The sequence below is a fragment of the Apodemus sylvaticus genome, chromosome 1, assembly GCF_947179515.1.
Source record: "Apodemus sylvaticus chromosome 1, mApoSyl1.1, whole genome shotgun sequence".
In the NCBI taxonomy this organism is placed as follows: Eukaryota; Metazoa; Chordata; class Mammalia; order Rodentia; family Muridae; genus Apodemus; species Apodemus sylvaticus.
Genome location: NC_067472.1, coordinates 103,725,806 through 103,746,068, shown reverse-complemented (window position 1 = coordinate 103,746,068; position 20,263 = coordinate 103,725,806). Strand labels below are relative to the sequence as shown.

Below are 20,263 nucleotides of genomic sequence, written 5' to 3'. Positions count from 1 at the left end.
CCTGGGACTAGAATTACAGATAAACCATGTGACATGGGTGCTAGGAACTGAATTCTGGTCCTCTGCAAGAATAACAAGTGCTCTTAACTACTGAGCCATCTCTCTAGCCCTTCCTTTTTCTCTGATTTTTTTAAATTCAGATGATTTCCTGACTCCAGCCTCAGGAGAATCATGGGATCGACTTCGACTGACCTGCTCCCAACCTTTCACGCGTCATCAGTCCTTTGGCCTGGCCTTCCTACGAGTGCGATCCTCTCTGGACTCTCTAGCTGACCCTGTAATGGATCCCTCAGGCCCTGGGATCTCTGGCCTTAACCAGGTATGTTCAATGGTGCGGAGAGGTTTTACTTTTTTCTAACTTTTCAGTTCCTAGTTAGAACCTGATACTCGATTGAAGAAAAATAAACAGAGAGAAAGAAAATATACGATTTCCTGTGTGTGAACTAATGACATCACTGATCCATGGTATGGTCTAGTGGAAGGATTTTACTGTAGATATGAGAAAGAGAACAGCCAGAGGCACTGCTCTATCACAGAATCCCGAACAGGGGGAAGTGGAGAGATGGATCGTCAGTTAAGAGCACTGACTGCTCTTCCAGAGGTCCTGAGTTCAGTTCCCAGCTACCACATGGTGGCTCACAACCATCCATAATGAGATCTAATGCCTTCTTCTGGTGTGTCTGAAGACAGTTTTTTTAAAAAAAGAATTCAGAACAGAAAGTAGACTGAACAGGACCAAGTAGACTTGACCTGGCCAGGGCTATCAGAGAGAGAGAGGGAGGGAGAGGGGAGAAGGGAGAGGAGAGGGAGTAGCCTTAGCAAAAGTAGCATTGTTCTAAGGAAAATGAATAGCTGAGGGGAGAGAAGCCTGTGAGCTCCGGGGGGAGGGGGGTTAGGGAGGAGAGGAGAGAAGGCAGGGTGCTAGTGAGCATGGACTGTGACTTGTGACAGGCACTCCTGATATTGAGGGAGCACAGGCCAGTGTGTCCCTTGGCATGCTCATATGCACTACAGGCAGCCGGTTGTCCTTTCTGCACTGATAAGAGAAATAGTCCTTTTGGTAGAGGGAACTGGCCTTACCATTTCCTGAGCAATGCTGGCTTTATCTAACCACCAGAAATCCTACTAGAGTCCAGCTTGAGCCCATATCTGGATATTTGAACTGCCTTTCGCAGTTTGTGAAATTGCAGTCTGCTTTGGACCTAAACGCCCTGGTTTTGTGGAATGACTTCCTCTTTTCTTTCACAGAGCAGAGATGTGAATGGGCCTTGAGTACACTCTACACAAAGCTTTTGGGCCATTTGTTCTTTAACTATACTGAAATCGTTTTTGGATCTCAACTTAACCTCTTATGTTATTTCTGGGTTTGCAAGTTCACACTTGAAATCCCCGAGGCAGCCCCACTGCCTTGCAAAGCCCTCAGTATCTGTGGCTGTATCATTTAATCTGAGTATTTGGGAGGCAGAGGCAGGTACATCTCTTGTGAGTTTTTGTTTTGAGACAGGGTTTCTCTATAGCCTCTACAGACCAGGCTGACCTTGAACTCAGAGATTAAAAGTATGAGTCAGGCACTGGAATAATGTTTTGGTTTTTGTTTTGTTTGTTTTTAGGTATTTTGGGGTTTTTGTTTGTTTGTTTGTTTGTTTTACTTTTTTGGGGGGGTGGTTATTTGTTTGGGTTTTTTTAAGATTTATTTATTTATTATATGTAAGTACACTGTAGCTGTCTTCAGACACCAGAAGAGGGCGTCACATCTCTTTACAGATGGTTGTGAGCCACCATGTGGATGCTGGGATTTGAACTCATGACCTTTGGAAGAACAGTCAGTGCTCTTACCCCCTGAGCCATCTCTCCAGCCCCCGGTTGGTTGTTTTTCAAAGCAGGGTTTTTGTGTATCCTGGCTGTCCTGGAACTCACATTGTAGACCAGGTTGGCTTCGAACTCACAGAACTCTGCCTGCCACTGCCTCCCAGGTGCTTGGATTAAAGGCATAAGCCACCATGGCCAGGTGGAATAATGGCTTTTTAAATATCCAAATTAAAGTTTGTTTGTTTGTTTGTTTGTTTTTGAGGCAAGATCTTGCTCTGCTGCCTTGAACTTTTGACAATATACACCTATACAAGTTCAATCTATTTATATAAAGTATGACATAGATAAATATTTGAAAAGTTTACAAGAAACTCAAAAGTTTGCATATTCCCTCAGTCCCCATGGGCCGGTTTTACCCAACAGTGTGGATTCCTTTAGTGCCAGAGCCCTTCTGATCATGACAAAACCCTGAGCATGCAAGGTCTCAGTTTTATGCAGACTGCTCACTGCTGATGCAATGTTTGTTCCTAGGCAGCAGTGTCCCCTGCTGGTGAATCTGAGTATTCTCCATTTTCTCCTCAGAACTCTGCTGAAGTGCTGGAGTCTGATCCTAGCCCCTGGCTGACTAATCCTTCTATCCGGAGGACATTCTTCCCAGATCCCCAGACGTAAGTACGCTGTTGATATTCCTCCTGTAAGGAAAAGACCATATAGCTCATGGATACAAAAAAAAATCCTGTGGTCCCCTGGTTAATCACTTAAGGTCTAACATGTCAGAATAGCAAACTGTGTTTCTTGGTTCAAGTAAGTAGAATAATGTCTGTATTCTGAGTGAAACTAAATACTGTTTCTCTGCAGGAACACCAAGGAAATTTCAGAGCTCAAGGGCATGCTGAAGCAGTTGCAGCCGGGGCCCCTGGGGCGGGCAGCCCGCATGGTGCTTTCTGCTGCCCGTAAGACCCCTCCAGCCAGTGTCATAAACCCAAACCTCAGCCATGGAGAACCAGGTCCCAGTCATCCAGAGAGTGCAGGTGAGGCCCATGATCTGCCCTTCCTGTGCCTAGCATCTCCCTTCTTCCCTGACTGCCACAGTGTACTGGAGTAGCTCCTTAGCTTCAAGTGAAAGGGAAAAACTGTCCCGGAAAAGAGAAATTAAATCTTTCATAACAACTGAAAGGGCACTGGCCTAGGAATCAGGAATCTTTGTCTCTGCCTCAGTTTGTTCATGTTTATGGGAAAAGGGTTAAACCAGATAATACCTGAGCCTGGTGCGATATAAGCATTCTGGGATCATCTCACAAAGACAGTCCTCAATCCCAACACTTGGGACCTAGAGGAAGCAGAGGGGTCAAGTAGTCAAAATCAGTCTCACTAGATAGAGAGCTGCAGGCCAGCTTGAGTAACACCAGAACCTGGCTCTCCTGGAGAGGGCGCTATTCCCGCTCGTTCCGGGAGGCTGGAGAGTCAGCATCTCTGTGGTGGCTATTTCATCAGTGATAAACAAAGGGAAGGAGTGGGGGTAGAAGTCACAGCTTTTTCACCACTTAGCTCTGAGCTGGCCTAGAACGCATAGGGACCCACCTGCCCCTGCCCCCCAAGTGCTGGGTTAAAAGGTGTGCGCCGCCACATTCTAGCTTTGATTGGCTCATATCTTAATAAAGAAATGCTGTCTGTGTCACACAAGGAACCTAAAGCTAAACTATGATAAATACTTTAAAGGAAAAGATCATCGAATGACAAGACTTCAATCAGAGAATCCAGGGAAAGGCCTTATAAGTATTTCCTTATTGAATGAGAAAAAAAAAATTAAGCAGAGAAGATAGAATATCTCGAAAGAAAAGTTAAAATATGGGGGCCTCTTGTAAATAGCTAGACTGTTCGATTTTTGTTTTTCAAGAAAACGTCTCACTGTTCATCCCAAGTTGACCTTGAGTCAGCTGCCCTCCAGCCTCGGCCCCCTGAGTGCCGGGCTTACAGTTGCGCGCCACTTTGTCTGGGGTGATGAGAAATTATTAATGAGCATTTCTAACACAGAGCCCAGAGCAGAAGAACCAAACAGGAAGAACGGTGTGGGCGGAAGGAAGAGGCGGAAAGTGCAGGCACCAAGGAGGTAGGGAGCCCTCAGCCCCAGCCCGCTCAACCCTAACCCTAACCTTAACCCTAACCCTAACCCTAACCCTAACCTTAACCCTAACCCTAACCTTAACCCTAACCCTAACCCTAACCTGCTGCTCTTCCAAACCCTTCCCCGCTTGTCAGCCTTGAAGATAGGCAGAAACTGACTCTGTAGTGAACCAGAATCAGAAGATATGCACACTGCACGTGATGAAAATGTAAGCCTGTGTCTCGGGCCTGTAATCCTAGCGCTCAGGAAGCATGCACGTTTGCTTCTAGGACTGCTGGACTACTGGGGCACAGCAAGCCTCAGACCAGCCTGAAATCAGTGCTTGCTGGTGTCTGTGGGGACAGACGGATGGAGTGGAGGGACTGTGCTGGTGTCTGTGGGGACAGACGGATGGAGTGGAGTGACAAACATGCATTGGGAGTTTCTTTGGGGGTTGATAAAAAAAGTCCTAGAAATCCTCTTAGTTACGCAGCTTGTAAGTATCTTTAATCCGTGTTTCCAACGGCTATTTTTATGGTATGTGTATAATATCTCAGTTTTAAAATTAAAAACCTGCCAGACATGATGACATATGCCTTTATTCCCAGGAGCTGGAAGGCAGAGAGAGTCAGACTTGAGTTCTGGGAAAGCCTGGTCTACCTAGCAAGTTCTAGGCCATACAGGGCTACCTTATCTCAAAATTAATTAATCTTTTAAAAACTGAGGCCAATGATAGAAGCTCTGTTGTCAAATGCTCAAAGGTGAACTAACTGCCTTCCTCCAAGTGTGTCATGTGGAGTGGGGGGAATAAGGACTGTTTCCACTCTTTTCTTCATGCTTCTGGTCTGGATTCTAGACCTTCAGTCTTTGTAGACTCTCCCAGAAAGCTGGCTTTAAACTGTTCTTTCCCACAGACCATTGTCCAGCTCAAGTTCTCAGCCAGATAGGAGGAGGACAGGAAGGACAAGGCAAAGGCAGCACCGACCCCAGACCAACAGTGATGACGGTGGTGTGCAGGCTACTGGACAGTGTCCCATTTGTGCAGGTGAGTGCATCAATTACCATGCAAGGCGGGTGTCATTCTAGACAATTAGTGGGTCCAAGTACAGTAGGAGACCCTGTCTCAGTCTCAGACAATCAGTTGGAGAAGCAAGAAGATATGCAGTATCACCCTCTGGCCTCCATAAGTGCATGCATATGGTACACACATACCAGTCAGTTTTGTTACATACACACACACACACACACACCACACACATACACACACACGCACACGCACACACGCACGCACCCATGCACCCGAGTTTTGATTGCCATCCTGTTGGCAATGTTCTTTATATTCATAGCTGACCTTTCCCAGTAGACTCAATGTTCTGTAAGGACATCCATATCCCTCTACACCTAGTAAATGTCTGATGACTGTCTGACAGACATATGAGAGCAAGCAACTCCCTTCAGCATCTGGGGATGACAGCTTGCCTGGGAGCAGGCCCAGTTTAATTGTCCTTTTCTCCTTAGGTTCCTTCAGTATTGAAACTCTTCCTCGGCATGCTGCCACTTGTGGAGAGAGCTCCCCACCCCAGCCAGCTTCTCCTGCCTCCTTATCTTCCTCAGAGTCCGTGCTGTGGGTGTCCTCCCCAGAGAGCTCGCCACCTTCCTGGGTCCAGTGCCCTATTTGTGAATTACAGTTCTCAGCAGGAGAAATAGAAGAGCACGCCAGTGTGTGTGGGGACGTTTCTCCAGCCTGAGCAGGGCATTCTGGTGACCTTTTATGTTGGAGCCTGGGGAATGGATCTCTTGTGGCTAAGAAGGGTTGGTTCCCCTCCCTCCAGCTGTTAGCTCAGGACTCTGCCTACCTGAAAACACTTTGGACCAGCTTGTTCCCCATTCCCGTTGTCAAGGCTTTGTCACTATGGTACCCAATTCTCATAAGGATATTTTCCCCTTAGATCTTCTTTGATAGAATTGATGATCTCTACGAGGCCTTAGAACACTATCTAGAATGTGTTTCCTAATGCCCATTTTCCTGAAAGAAAAACTGAGGCTCAGTCAGAGGGAAAATACTGGTTGGAAATTATAAAGTCCTATGATATTCTGGGAAGATGAGTGAGTCTTGAGCATGAAACTGACCATGTGAGTTCCATATGACCTTGACCTTCTGTGTCCTTCATGGGTATCTGTCTCATGTGTAATCAGATGACTCTGAAACTTTACACTTTCCTATCATGGTTGTGAAATGAACCTTCAGTAACACAAAAGCCTCTCATCATCCTGCTCATAGGGCTCTTAAAGGAACCAGAGAGATTCCTTTATAAGGAGTAGAGGGTTCTAGGCATGGCTGTAAGGGTCTGAGCAAATCTCATTGCAACTATTTGAGATAGTTGGACCACAATGTCTCCCCTGGAGCTGTGCTAGCCCAACCCTGCTTTGAAGAATTATGCACACTTCCCACTGTCCCAGGAGATGTATTCATGTGGCACTAACACCGGTTCCCCTTATCCCCAAGGTACAAGGCAGGAGGAGAGCAGCTGGTCCTGATGAAGGGAGGGCGGGGGCTTTGAGTGGAAATAAAAGAGGATGCTAGGCACAGTCAGGGAGAGGCAGAGCTGGAGTTCAAACGTTCAGCCCCTGCACAGAGGTGGGTGCAGCCATGGATCCCCTTTCGGTAAGAGGCCCTTGCTTCCCTCCCCTCTCCACCCCATTCCCCAGGGGTGCAGGACATCCTGCCAGACAAGTATGGGATGCTGCTGGTGGAGAGCCCGCCAGGGATCCAGGGCCTACAAGAAAAGAGCAAAGGGCTGGGCCTGGTAGAAGAACAGGACCAAACAGCTGCAAGGAGGGACGCTCTCTGACGTAGGAGGCAGAGTGAGAGTGTGTGGTGGAAGGGAACATCTTAAGGTCCTGCTAGAGTCCTCATAGAGAAAGGGTTTGGGGAAAACCCAGCTTGTCAAAGACCCTCCGTGTGGGCATGTCTGAACTTGTCCTTAAGAGAGGTGAACAGCTAGATGAAGTCAGCAAGCCTGGAACTGGATTCTCGCCTGATGCTGTGCTTGTATAGAGGTTAGGTGCCTAGTGCGGCCCCGACCACCTACTTTAATCACCTCTTCAGGGAACTAACACTGGGCCCTAAAAATGGAAGTGAGCTGAGTAAACACTCCCTACACTAGCTTTTCCTATGTGAGTCTGTGTAATAAAATGGTGAACCAGACATTGTTGCTGATCTGTGTTTGGGACGAGGAAGGCATAATAGCTGATTACAGAATGATCTTGGGAATTCAAGAGTGCTGTCCTCTCTCCTTCACCCAGCCACAGCCAAACTGGACTGAGATTGTGAACAAAAAGCTCAAATTCCCCCCCACACTCCTGCGAGCTATCCAGGAGGGCCAGCTGGGTCTCGTGCAGCAGCTGCTGGAATCAGGCTCCGATACCTCGGGGACGGGGCCAGGTGGTCCGCTGCGGAATGTGGAAGAGTCTGAGGACCGCTCCTGGAGGGAAGCCCTCAATCTAGCCATCCGCCTAGGCCACGAGGTCATCACTGATGTTCTTCTGGCCAACATCAAGTTTGACTTCCGGCAGATCCACGAAGCCCTGCTGGTGGCTGTGGACACAAACCAGCCAGCAGTAGTGCGTCGGCTGCTAGCTCGGCTGGAACGGGAGAAAGGCCGAAAAGTAGACACCAAGTCTTTCTCTCTAGCCTTCTTCGACTCGTCCATCGATGGCTCCCGCTTTGCCCCTGGTGTCACTCCGCTCACACTGGCCTGCCAGAAGGACCTGTATGAGATAGCCCAGCTGCTTATGGACCAGGGCCACACTATCGCGCGGCCCCACCCAGTCTCCTGCGCCTGCCTCGAGTGCAGCAATGCCCGCCGATATGATCTGCTGAAGTTCTCACTATCCCGAATCAACACCTACCGAGGCATTGCAAGCCGGGCTCACCTCTCGCTGGCCAGTGAGGACGCCATGCTGGCGGCCTTCCAGCTCAGCCGGGAGCTCAGGCGCCTGGCACGAAAGGAGCCAGAGTTCAAGGTTTGTTACCCCGACTCTTAACTCCATCCTGCGCTCGGTGCCCTGTGTCTGTGGTTGGACTTTGCGGTGGGTGTTCTAGGAAGTCTGAGAAGTGGGAAATGCCAAACAAGGATGAAGCCTCTTGTTTTAAGAGCCACAATTTTATCCAGTACAGGTTTTCATTTGCGTGACAGCCACTTATGTGAGCCGTACAGCTTCTACCTTAGGGGGCTTTAGATGCACCTAAGGGAAGGGAGAATAGAAAGCAGCTGAACGGACTTAGACGTGACATTCAATAGGCTGTGTCCCACAAATGCCCAGTGTGTGCCTACCTGGAGCGCTGTGTGTTGGGGCTCTCAGGTAAGGAAAGGTGGGGCAAGATATTCCCAGGACTTTATTCGGTGCTTCTGTGGATGGTCTTCACAGGGCTTGCTAACTCGGAAAACAGGAAAAAGAGCAACCTATGGCTTTTGTGTCTCAAGAAGATTCTTGAGGGGAGAGGTATTTAATCTTGGCTGTGGAAGAGGCTGGTTAGAGAAGATCCGGAAGCCGAGCAAAGGCGTATAACAAGGGCTGGAGGCGTAGCTCAGTCGGCAGAGGGCCTGTGCATGCGCTCCAGACTCTGACCCCTAGAGCTGCATGTGATCACGCCACATGTAATCCCAGCACCTGGGGGCCAGAGACAGAATGATCTGAATTCAAGAGCATCTTTGGCAAGTTTTAGGCCAGTCTGGAATACACAAGACCTTACCTTAACAACCCGACCCCCCAAAAAAGTATGAGGACTTAGGATGGACCAAAGATACTTGGAGTACCTGGTCTAGGCCTGGCACGGTACCATTCCTGTCTGTCCATCCCTGAGTCCTTGGCATTCCCTGTGTACCAAGCCAGACTATGTCTCCATCCTCAAGACTACCATTAGGTAGGGAACCAATGAGGGTCTTACAGAAGCCTAGGACGGGCTGGAGAGATGTCTCAGTGGTTAAGAGCACTGACTGCTCTTCCAAAGGTCCTGAGTTTAATTCCCAGCAACCACAAGGTGGCTCACAGCCATCTGAAATGGGATCCGACGCCCTCGTCTGATGTGTCTAAAGACAGCTACAGTGTGCTCACATACATGAAATAAGTAAATCAAAGCCTAGGACAAGGTAAGGTTAGAGAGCTAAGAGAATAAAAAGGTCCCCACCAGGAAGGAGCAGTGCTCTCAAAGGACTTTGCCCTCCTCACAGCAGCTTATGGAGTGGGCAGGGCAGGAATTTTCTGCCATACTTTACAGGCAATCTGAGGACCAGTGCTAAAGGTAACCTAGGTCTTCAAAGGCTGCCTTAGAACCTCTGGAGAAAAAGCTATGCAGCTAGGAACTCCACACTCTTTTCTGTATCTCCTTAAACTGATTCCACATAAGGGTGAAAGATAAACAAAATGGGCACAGGTATAAGGAAGGGCAGTGAGGTGCCGCGGCAGGGGAAGCCGCCGCTGCTGCTGCCGCTGCTGCCGCCCCCACTGCTGCTGCCACCGCTGTTCAAGCCTGGTGGCCTGAGCTCAGTCCCCAGGACCCAAACAAAAGCGGAAAGAGAACCAATTCAACAAAGTTGTCCCGACCAGCGCGTGTGTGCTATGGTATGTGTACCTGCACGCGTGTCACACACAATAACAATAACAATGTTTAAGGAAAGTATGGGAGTTGTAGTGGGACAGGAGGCAGGAATTAGAAGAGGAAATCTGAGGAGCAGGCAACCAGGGTAGGTTTGGGTTGCACTGTTTAGTGATACGGTGGGGATAGCATCAGGTAAGCGAAGGTAACACAGGACTGCTGGGCAGGAGGAGAATGGACAGACCCAGTGATGTCAGAGCTGAGCCTAGCCCACAGTTCGGGGGAGGGCAGGGACAGATTGGTCTGATGGCACACAACACTTTTCTTACAGCCTCAGTACATTGCCCTGGAGTCTCTCTGCCAGGACTATGGCTTCGAGTTGCTGGGCATGTGCCGGAATCAGAGTGAGGTCACCGCAGTGCTCAATGACCTGGGCGAGGATAGTGAGACTGAGCCTGAGGCTGAGGGTCTGGGCCAGGCCTTTGAGGAGGGCATCCCCAACCTGGCAAGACTGCGGCTGGCTGTCAACTACAACCAGAAACAGGTCAGCTGGGCCCCACCGCGTGCCCTCCCTTACCCTGGTCGCTTGTCCTGTCTCCCCTAAGGCATGTCAGCCTTATCTCGGGACTTTCTCTGTGGGACCTTCTGAGACCTTGATTCTGATGAGCACCCTTCCATATGAACCCTTAACAGCTGGAGGGGAGGTTTCCATCCTCTCCTAGTTACCTTCAGTCTGAGCACTAACAATCTGTGGGAAGCTAGTCACCACCAGGACCCCACATTCAGGTCTCATACAGACTTAGCTTTGCCTCGAGCCTAATGAATAAGTTTGGCCCAGACTTCTGCTGTTAGCCTACAACACCAGACTGTATAGTAAGGGGTTGAATGCCTAGTGATGTGTTTTTCTCTGTGTGTCATTAGACCCCTTACCCAACAGCCAAGCTAAAGACAGGATCCCTGTCCAGCCTCCCACAGCCCCACTCTTCACTCTCACCCATGCGGACAGCCTGACCCACAAAGCATGTTACCAAAGCTCTCCTGTATACTGTCCCCATTGACCTCTACTTATGACAGGAGACCCATGTTCCATGTGCCTTCCCCCCTCAAGATCCTTTATCCAGACTTCTGTGACATATACCTACTGAGGCAGGGAACACTGAGAATTCTGGGACTGAGATCCCAAGTTCTTGAAGTTCTTGAAGTCCTGCCCAACTTCAAGAATGCAGGGTGTGAAGAGTCTTGGAAGTCATACTGAGGCCTACTAGAATCACTTGTCCGTGGGCACATGGCAAGGAAAGCCCCTCTCTTCTGGGTGGGCTGCTGGCCGTGGAGACAAAAGGATGCTTCATCCTCTGCAACAGGAAGTAGGCTTCTGCCTCCACCCAGCTCCTTTGGCCTTCCTGCCCGGTGGCCATGTCCTCTCACGCACGTCTCTGCTTAGTTTGTAGCACACCCCATCTGCCAGCAAGTTCTGTCTTCCATCTGGTGCGGGAACCTGGCTGGCTGGCGTGGAAGCACCACCATCTGGAAGCTCTTCGTCGCCTTCCTCATCTTCCTCACCATGCCCTTCCTCTGCATTGGCTACTGGCTGGCGCCCAAGTCCCGGGTACTAAGACTAAGATGAGGGATACATTGGTTTGTGATTTGGAAGCAAGCTCCCCACTGGCAGTGTAGGGGTGGATTGGAGGCAGGGACAGGCATTACAAACCTGCCTGAGTGCGGCAAGAGAAAGAGTGGGGAGGGCCACGCAGGCACCTGACTAGGTGACCCAGGGGAGCAGGTTTAGAATAGTAGTGGTGATGATCTTATCTTTCAATTTGGTTGAGTATGAACTTCTCCTGTGAGATACCTCACTCCCCAAAAATATTATGGTTGTGCAGTAATAACACCTCACGTGGTTGTGAAGGAGAGAACAGAAAATAGAGGGCCCCGTACACACGCCATTCTTCTCAGTGCATGCATAGACATTGACAAGTGGGTGATTCCTGCGGGAGCCAAGTGGTCTCTAGGGCTGTAAGGACAAGCAACAGCAGGCCCCGCCCCCACCCCACCCCCATCAGCCTTGGTTTACACTCCCACCACCACACCCCCACTCTGTCCCTGTCAGTAGTGGTTTACAGTACCCCCTACCCCCCACCTCCCCACCCCCCATCAGCTGTGGTTTACCCCCCCCCCCAAGCTGGGCCGCTTGCTGAAGATCCCTGTGTTGAAGTTCCTGCTACATTCTGCCTCCTATCTGTGGTTCCTTATCTTCTTGCTGGGAGAGTCTCTGGTCATGGAGACGCAGCTGAGTACCTTCAAAGGCCGCAGCCAGAGTGTCTGGGAGACCTCACTGCATATGATTTGGGTCACAGGTGTGTATGACAGAGCCCTTTACTGTGGTTGGATACCAAGATCCTCATGGTCAGGTCTGACACTGGGCCACTAAGACTTAGCTACACTGAGCAAGCTGATCACTTAGACACCCTTAAAATAAAGATTTTTTTAAAAGATTTATTTATTGTTTATTTATATGAGTACACTGCAGCTGTCTTAAGACACACACTAGAAGAGGGCATCAGATCTCATTACAGATGGTTGTGAGTCACCATGTGGTTGCTGGGAACTGGACTTGGGACCACTGGAAGAGCAATGAGCCATCTCTCCAGCCCTAAAATCAAGATTTTTTTTTTTTTTTTTTGGTTTTTGGATTTTGGTTTTTTTTTCGAGACAGGGTTTCTCTGTATAGCCCTGGCTGTCCTGGAACTCACTCTGTAGACCAGGCTGGCCTCAAACTCAGAAATCCACCTGCCTCTGCCTCCCAGAGTGCTGGGATTACAGGCATACGCCACCACTGCCCGGCGAATCAAGATCTTTAAACAGACCTGGTTCCTGTAGTACCCAACCGTAATCTCAACACTCAGGAAGCTAAGGCAAAAGGTTAGCACATTCAGAGCCAACCAGGGCTATTTAGCAAGCCTTTGTCTCAAAGGGGTTTAGCAGGCTCAGCGAACAAAAGCACTTGCTGCCAAGCCTGACGACCTGAGTTCAATACCTGAGACGAACCTGATAGAAAGAAAGAACCAACTCCCACAAGCTGTCCTCTGACCTCCACACCTGTGATGGCAATGCATTCAAGTGCCCATGCATTCATACATGTGTACACACATACACACACACACACACACACACATGCATGCACACACAACGCACACATCACAAGGAGAGGGTTCTTATTTTTCCTGAAGGTCACTTTGTCTTGGATGGATTAAATGTTTCAGCTCCCCACTCCTACAAAAGCCCTGCCATCACAGCCTGGCTAGGTCCTAGAGGAGGAGCCTGGCTTCCTCCTCTCCGGACCCTTCCCGGAGACCTTCCTCTCCCCCTCCAGGCTTCCTGTGGTTTGAGTGTAAGGAGGTGTGGATCGAGGGCTTGCGGAGCTACCTCCTGGACTGGTGGAACTTCCTGGACGTGGTCATCCTGTCCCTGTACTTGGCATCCTTTGCTCTGCGTCTCCTCCTGGCTGGACTCGCCTACATGCACTGCCGCGATGCCCCGGACAGCACCACCTGCCGCTATTTCACCACAGCAGGTGAGGAGCCTGTCCGCATCACCTTTCCTTTTGCGGTGATAAAGTCCCCAGCAAAGCAGCTTCAGATAGGAAGAGTTTATTTAGGTTTGTTGTTTGAAGAGACACAGGACATCCTGGTGAGGAAGACATGGTGGGGGTAGAGGCAGCTAGTCATAGTATATCCATAGTCAGGAAGCAAGAGATGAACGCTGGTGCCCAGTGTTTCTCTCTTTCTTATAGTCAGTCAGTCAGTCAGTCAGTCAGGAACCCAGTCACATTCAGGGTGGGTCTTCCCTCCTCCGTAAAGCCTCTCTGGAAACACCTCGATGGATGTATCTAGAGGTATGTCTCCTTGGTGATTCCCCATCAGTCCTGCTGATAATGAAGACTAAGCCCCACCCCCAGCCCAGCCCAGCCCTGAGTCCCAGGGTGAGTCTTTCTTGGCTCTCAGTCACCGCCCCCTTCTGCCCTGCAGAGCGAAGCGAGTGGCGCACAGAGGACCCCCAGTTCCTGGCCGAGGTGCTCTTCGCCGTCACCAGCATGCTTAGCTTCACCCGACTGGCGTTTATTCTCCCAGCTCACGAGTCGCTGGGCACCCTGCAGATCTCCATTGGCAAGATGATCGACGACATGATCCGGTGTGTACTCCCCCTGCCTGTGGCGACTCCTCGCCCACACTGTCTTCTGTACTCCTCAGCTCTGCAGGGCACAGGTGTTCTGGAGCTGTGTGCCTCTCCAGGACTGTGGGCTCCAGCAGGCTCTGAACACTGGGGTCTAGAGGCAGACTCTGGAAATGGAAATGTGCGTTCCTCCTCAGCAGGGAGGTTTACAGTTCCCAACCCAGTCACAATTGCAAACCACCAACAGCAGAAACAGCCCTTGCTGGTGCCCCTGATCCCAATTCTGGGACAACTCTTTTTTCCTCTTCTAGAAATTGAAGTCAAAAAGGCAAAATAATGATGATGATAACAATAAAAGCGAAGCGCCCGAGAGGCCCCTCCCCTCTCCTTCCCCAGTTCCCTTCTCAGAGCCTGACTTGTTGGGTGGCAGCTAGATGCGATGCTCTGACCCTTCCACATCCTGCTCCCTGCCAGGTTCATGTTCATCCTCATGATCATCCTGACTGCCTTCCTCTGTGGGCTCAACAACATCTATGTGCCCTACCAGGAATCCGAGAAGCTAGGCAAGTAAGCCGAGGCCGAGGCCGGACAGGGAAGGTGGAGGTGGCCGGGCAGCTGGGAGGCTCAGGCCTCTCATCTTAGCGCTTAACTCTTACTTGCCCAAGCCTAGTTGATATTCTCTGTTGCTAACTCAATTGCTCGCATTCCCTTGTTTCCAACCCTTCTGTTTGAAAAATGTCAATCATTAAATGAAGAAAGTCACCAGGCACCCACACCCTCCATTAGCACCCACGCCCTTCACTGGCACCCACACCCTTCACTGGATAGCCACGCCCTTCACTGGATAGCCACGCCCTTCACTGGATACCCACACAATTCACTGGCACCCACACCCTTCACTGGATACCCACACAATTCACTGGCACCCACGCCCTTCACTGGCACCCACACCCTTCACTGGATAGCCACGCCCTTCACTGGATACCCACACCCTTCACTGGCACCCACGCCCTTCACTGGCACCCACACCTTTCACTGGATACCCACGCCCTTCACTGGATACCCACGCCCTTCACTGGATACCCACACCCTTCACTGGCACCCACACCTTTCACTGGATACCCACGCCCTTCACTGAATACCCACGCCCTTCACTGGATACCCACACCCTTCACTGGCACCCACACCCTTCACTGGATACCCACGCCCTTCACTGGCACCCACGCCCTTCAGGAAGCTTTGCTGCTCACTGTTGTTCTGCCGCCACTTGCTGAATCTGTTTCTTTCTGCTTTTCCCCCTCTTGCAATACCTTTTTGTTTGTTTGTTTGTTTGTTTGTTTTTGAGACAGGATCTCACAATGTAGCTATGACTGTCTTAGAGCTTGCAGTGTAGACCAGGGTGGGCTCAAATTCAGAGATCTGACTCCCTGGTGCTGATTTGAAGCATTCACCGCCACACCACACGTTAAAGGAGGGTTTGGCCTTTAGTGAAGAACATGTCTCCATTGAGGATAGAACTGATCCTCCCGTCTCTACCCCCAAGTGCTGGAGTTACAGGTATATACCCAGCCACGGGTAATTTTACTGAAAACGTTTCTACTGTGGTCTTGAGACAGTGACTTTCTGTCAGTTGTTCGACATTTATTATCTTGCCTCCTTCTAACAGAGGACTTGCTAGCTCTGCATGCCTACAATCTCAGTGCTGAGGTAGAAGCAGGAGAATCAGAAGTTCAAGGTTACTCTCAGCTGTTTAACAAATTGGAGGCCAGCTCAGGCTGTGTAAGACTTTGTGTCAAAATGAAAGAGAACTGATGAGGCCGCTCGGGAGGTAGAGGGGCTTGCTGTCAAGCCTGCCGACCTGGGGGTGGGGGTGGGGGGTCCCAGGAACCATGTGGTGAAAGGCAAGAGCTGACTGCTGCAAGTCTTCTGACCTCCATTCCTGTGCCGAGGCACATTGAAAAATACACACACACAGACACACAGACACACACACACACACACAGAGAGAGAGAGAGAGAGAGAGAGAGAGAGAGAGAGAGAGAGAGAGAGAGAGAGAAATAAGTAAAAAAAAATTAAAAATAAGAAAATGTAAACAAACCTTAAAGCATTTTGCCTGGCGGTCTCAGGTGAGGTCAGTGGAGGGCGTATGGCTCAGGGTAGGCAGGAATATTGAAAGTTAGTTAACAAGTGGAGGTCTAACAGATTGGGTCAAATTTAGGAAGAGCTCCCTTGGTGCTGTGGGGGACAGAGTGACAAAAGCAGATGCCATTTGCCCATGGTGGGCTAGAGCCAGGATGCAGGGAGTCAGATGGCAGAGCAGTGCGGTCAGGACAGGAAGCATTCTGCTGGGGGTCGTTGGGGAAGGCAGACCAGGAAGGGCTTCCTGGAAGAGGCAGCACTGGGGTCTCTGCTTCTATGCTCTGCAGCACACGTACTCTCCCACAGGGACCAGGAAGTTTTCTTGTCTCTGTGCCTTCCTCGCTGATCACCCTTGCAGTCACAGCAACCAACATGATCTTTTCAGACCTAATTCAGATGCCCCCTCTGTCCGGAACTCTTCCTGGAGTTGGAAGGTCATGGTAGAGTCTTTAGCTTTATTCTAAGCTAAAGGCCCCTTCTGTGTGGTCGGTGACAGCCGCTCACAAGCCGTTCTCTCTCCTTCCTGGCTCACCCTCACTACTAACCCCTCCTCAGAACACCTTGGCCTGGGGACAGGATCCTGCTTGTCGTGTGCATTGTGGTGTGCTTGGCCCCTGTGTTCAGTAAATACTGGTTGACCGAAAGAATAAAGGCGGAGGGGCCAGAGAGACGCTCAGCTGAGAGCCTTCCTGCCCTTGGCAAGGACTCAGGTTTGGTTCCCAGCACCCAGTGGTGGCTCACGGCCATCCGTAACTCCAATCCCAGGGGATGCAGTGCTCCTTCCTACCTCTGCAGGTTCCTGCACGCGCATGGCGCTCACCCACACTCAGGGCACACACCTATATATATGCAAGGAAAATAAAGTAAGTTTTTAGAGAAATAATAACGGTTGGTACTAAGAAGTGCAAGTGTCTGTATTCACAAGGGTGGCCCAAAAGGCTTCACGGACAAACAACACCGTTGGCTGTATCTTCAGGGCGGGGGAGTGTGTCCGGGCAGAACCCAGGCTGCTCTCCCAACCCGGTCTCTGTTTTCCTCTCCTTTGTTTGGCCCACCATGCCAGTTTCAATGAAACGTTCCAGTTTCTCTTCTGGACCATGTTCGGCATGGAAGAGCACTCAGTGGTGGACATGCCTCAGTTCCTGGTGCCTGAGTTCGTGGGCAGGGCCATGTACGGCATCTTCACCATCGTCATGGTCATTGTTCTACTCAACATGCTTATTGCCATGATCACCAACTCCTTCCAGAAGATCGAGGTGCGTCACCCCAAGTCAGGCCAGATGGGGGGGTGGGGGGCAGGGCGCCAAGGCCCTCGGGGTCCTGCTCTGCTCTCTCTTTTATTTTATGGCTTTGGAAATTCTCCTCTGTACAACAAGGGTCTCAGCACTGCTGTTGGTTTGGGTAGACTCCAAGTCTAATGCTCTCTGCACTTTCCTTGATGGTGGTGATGGTTCTAGTGGTGGTGGTTGTAGTGGTGGTGGTGGTGTGGTGGTTGTAGTGGTGATTGTAGTGGTGGTGGTGGTGGTGGCAGTGGCGATGGTGGCGGCAGCAGTTTGGAGCATTGTATAAAAGTAAGTGGGAACACAGGAAGGAAGCAGATGGGTTGGCATTGTGGGCTGGAGAATAGGCTGAGCACTGAGTAGCAACTGGAAATTAGAGGGGAAAGAGAACGGGAAAGGGAAGTGTGGGTGGTCAGTGGGGAGGAAACAAGAACAAGAGGAAAGCGGTTGGCATGTCACATCGCCTGAGTGGGCAGAGCGGCCGTGCCAGCATGGCCCTGGCGAAGCCTCCTGCCTCTTGGTCTCCAGGATGACGCTGATGTGGAGTGGAAGTTTGCTCGCTCCAAACTCTACCTGTCCTTCTTCCGAGAGGGTCTGACGCTGCCTGTGCCCTTTAACATCCTGCCGTCCCCAAAGGCTGTCTTCTACCTCCTCAGGTGATGGCCGCAGAGCTCTGACCCCTGTACGCCACCCAGCCCGCCCCTCTTTCCTAGGCCCTGCCCCTAACTACCGTCTTTTTGCTATGGTGACCTCTTAGGAGAATTTTCCAGTTCATTTGCTGTGGCTCCTCCTGCTGCAAAGCCAAGAAGTCGCATTACCCACCAATCCCGACCTTCGTGAGTACCTTTTCAGACCGCTGTTTCCTCACCTGTATTACCTAATCCATCAGTATGGTCCCAAAGAGCCTGCTTCCAATTCCCACTCTGCCACACAGCCTTCTGACTGGATCCTACATCTCCAGTCCACCTCCTGCAGCCTAAACATAGTCCATAGCACCTCCATCCCAAGCCCGAGTTCCAGACGACGAGGCTGTAAGACAGGCTTGGGTGATTTAACAGCACTTGGGCTGAGCTCCCTGAGGTCTGAGAACATTGAGAGACTTCTGGGCACCCGGGCCTCCAAGGGGTCCACCCACCTGCTGTCAATTGCACGGTAACTCAGCCCGTCTGAGCACTCATGCTTTCCCAATTTGGACCATTGCTGCCAGCCCTACTGGGGTCCTTCCTTCCCACGCCACCCCCACCTCTCCTCAGTCTTCACCACACACTCTAGACACACAGTCCTCTCAGTCTGACAGGACAGGGACAGAGAGCCTCCCTAGATTTTGCCTTTCTCCTCTATTCTTGGTCAGGACAGAGATGGAAAGGAAGGTAGAGAATTCATTCTGCCTGCTTTCCATTGCAGACCAACCCTGGGGCAAGGGCGGGCTCTGGGGAAGGAGAACGAGTGTCCTACCGCCTTAGAGTCATCAAGGCTCTTGTGCAGCGCTACATAGAGACTGCCCGGCGCGAGTTCGAGGAGACCCGTCGGAAAGGTCAGGAGGTCACTTGTGATGCTCCCCCTTTGCTGTTCTCGGGCACCTGGGAAGAGCGCCCGCCCACACCCAGACTCAGCCTCCATGCCCCTGCATGAGGATCCAGTCCCGTCCTTCCGGTCCTAGAAAGGCACAGCTTACCCATCTGGCTCCTTGATTGACTCTGTTTCTCTGCCTTTATTTACATGTTGTTTATTCTCATTCCCTCATGTGTGTGTGCTCAGATATTGATCTCGTGTTTCCCCTCCCTCTCCCATTTCCTTCTTCCTGTCTCACTAAGTGGCCGGGGCTCATCTTGAGCTCACTTTGGAGCCTAGGCTGACTTCGAACCCTCCACCGTCTTCCCCAGTCTCCCAACTAGATGGGATCCCAGGCCTGTACTACCAACCCCAGCTAAGACTTTCCTTCCACTAGTGCTCACATTGACCTGACCCTCAGTTCCTCCAGTCTGCCTTTAGCACCCAGACAGGGTGTCCCTGCGTCCAGCGGGGTGGTGTGCGGAGAGACAGAAGAGGTACTGAGTGGGCTCCCCTCTAAAAGACCTGTCCTGCTTCATCTCAGATCTGGGCAACAGACTGACAGAGCTGACCAAGACTGTGTCTCGACTGCAAAGCGAGGTGGCCAGTGTGCAGAAGACTGTGGCGGCGGGAGGGCCACCACGGCCTCCGGACGGTGCCAGCATCCTCAGTAGATACATCACCCGAGTGCGCAACAGCTTCCAGAACCTGGGTCCCCCGACCTCTGACACCCCGGCAGAGCTAACTATGCCTGGGATTGTGGAGACTGAAGTCTCTTTAGAAGATGGCCTCGAGGCCACAGGAGAGGCTGGGATTCCAGCTTCTGGAGAGCCCAGCTCTGCCCTCTCTGCCCATGTGCTGGTGCACAGGGAGCAAGAAGCAGAGGGGGCGGGGGACTTGCCGCTGGAGGAAGATCTGGAGACCAAGGGCGAGTCCTAAGGCAACAGAAGGGTCTCTTCTGTCACTGAGTGCAGCCGCCTAGTTGGGTAGAGCCAGGGTCTCACAGTAGAAGCCATGGCGCTTTTTTTTTTTTTTTTGGTTTTTATTTTTGTTTTTTTTTGTTTTTTGTTTTTTTTGTTTTTTTGTTTTTTTTTTTTTTTTTGCCTCAGTAAAATGTCTGCTATGGGAGTCAGATGGTAGTCTCCATCTCTTGATATCCTAAGATCCCTTCCTTTACTTCCCCTAAAATGGATGCTGTGTGAGGAGGGAAGAGAGAAACGGCTTGCTTTGAGTTCTGGGGTTTAGAATCCTACTTTTGAGATTCCTTAGGTCCTTAGTTAAAAAAAGTTCTGACCCAGGAGTCTGGAGGACTGGGAGGCAGGAGGCCAGGGAAGCGGGAGACCTGAGAGTGGGGAGGTCTGAGAGCTGGAGGCCTGGAGGTGCTGCCCTTCCTCCGCCCTGCATCCCTGCCCCACAGGGCTGGGGATCCATCCCTCCCCTCCCCGCCTTCTTAGCGGCGATGAGGCCCCTGTGGCGGTTGAAAAGTCAGGTACAGAGGTTATAGTGTGTGGCTAGGATGATTGGGAAATCAGTTTCCACCCCTCGGCTTTCAAGCCTGCCAAGGACAGATGACACCATACAACAAACCAGTCATTAAAGCCCGTGTCTCCA

The 20,263-nt window shown here is 50.9% G+C and overlaps 2 protein-coding genes across 17 annotated transcripts in view; both read left to right on the top strand.

Moving 5' to 3' along the window:
• The window catches only part of Xndc1n (XRCC1 N-terminal domain containing 1, N-terminal like), a 23,899-nt gene extending 16,778 nt beyond the window's left edge, over positions 1 to 7,121 (top strand). For 15 of the 16 annotated variants that reach the window (XM_052156423.1, XM_052156417.1, XM_052156409.1 and 12 more), the window contains 6 exons: positions 141 to 319; positions 2,392 to 2,477; positions 2,668 to 2,840; positions 3,844 to 3,919; positions 4,828 to 4,958; positions 5,432 to 7,121. In XM_052156423.1, coding sequence (XP_052012383.1) covers positions 141 to 319; positions 2,392 to 2,477; positions 2,668 to 2,840; positions 3,844 to 3,919; positions 4,828 to 4,958; positions 5,432 to 5,661 — 875 coding nt within the window. In that variant the 3' untranslated portion in view covers positions 5,662 to 7,121. Of the gene's footprint in view, positions 1 to 140; positions 320 to 2,391; positions 2,478 to 2,667; positions 2,841 to 3,843; positions 3,920 to 4,068; positions 4,143 to 4,827; positions 4,959 to 5,431 lie in introns of those variants that run through there. The other variant, XM_052156437.1, reaches the window with a different exon arrangement.
• On the top strand, positions 7,099 to 20,263 carry LOC127664380 (short transient receptor potential channel 2). The gene is made up of 12 exons (XM_052156305.1): positions 7,099 to 7,939; positions 9,844 to 10,056; positions 10,954 to 11,118; positions 11,692 to 11,866; positions 12,883 to 13,083; positions 13,538 to 13,700; positions 14,157 to 14,249; positions 16,885 to 17,077; positions 17,630 to 17,757; positions 17,859 to 17,937; positions 18,506 to 18,635; positions 19,197 to 20,263. The coding sequence occupies exons 1-12, from the start codon at positions 7,109 to 7,111 to the stop codon at positions 19,589 to 19,591; spliced, it is 2,766 nt and encodes a 921-aa protein (XP_052012265.1). The 5' UTR covers positions 7,099 to 7,108; the 3' UTR covers positions 19,592 to 20,263.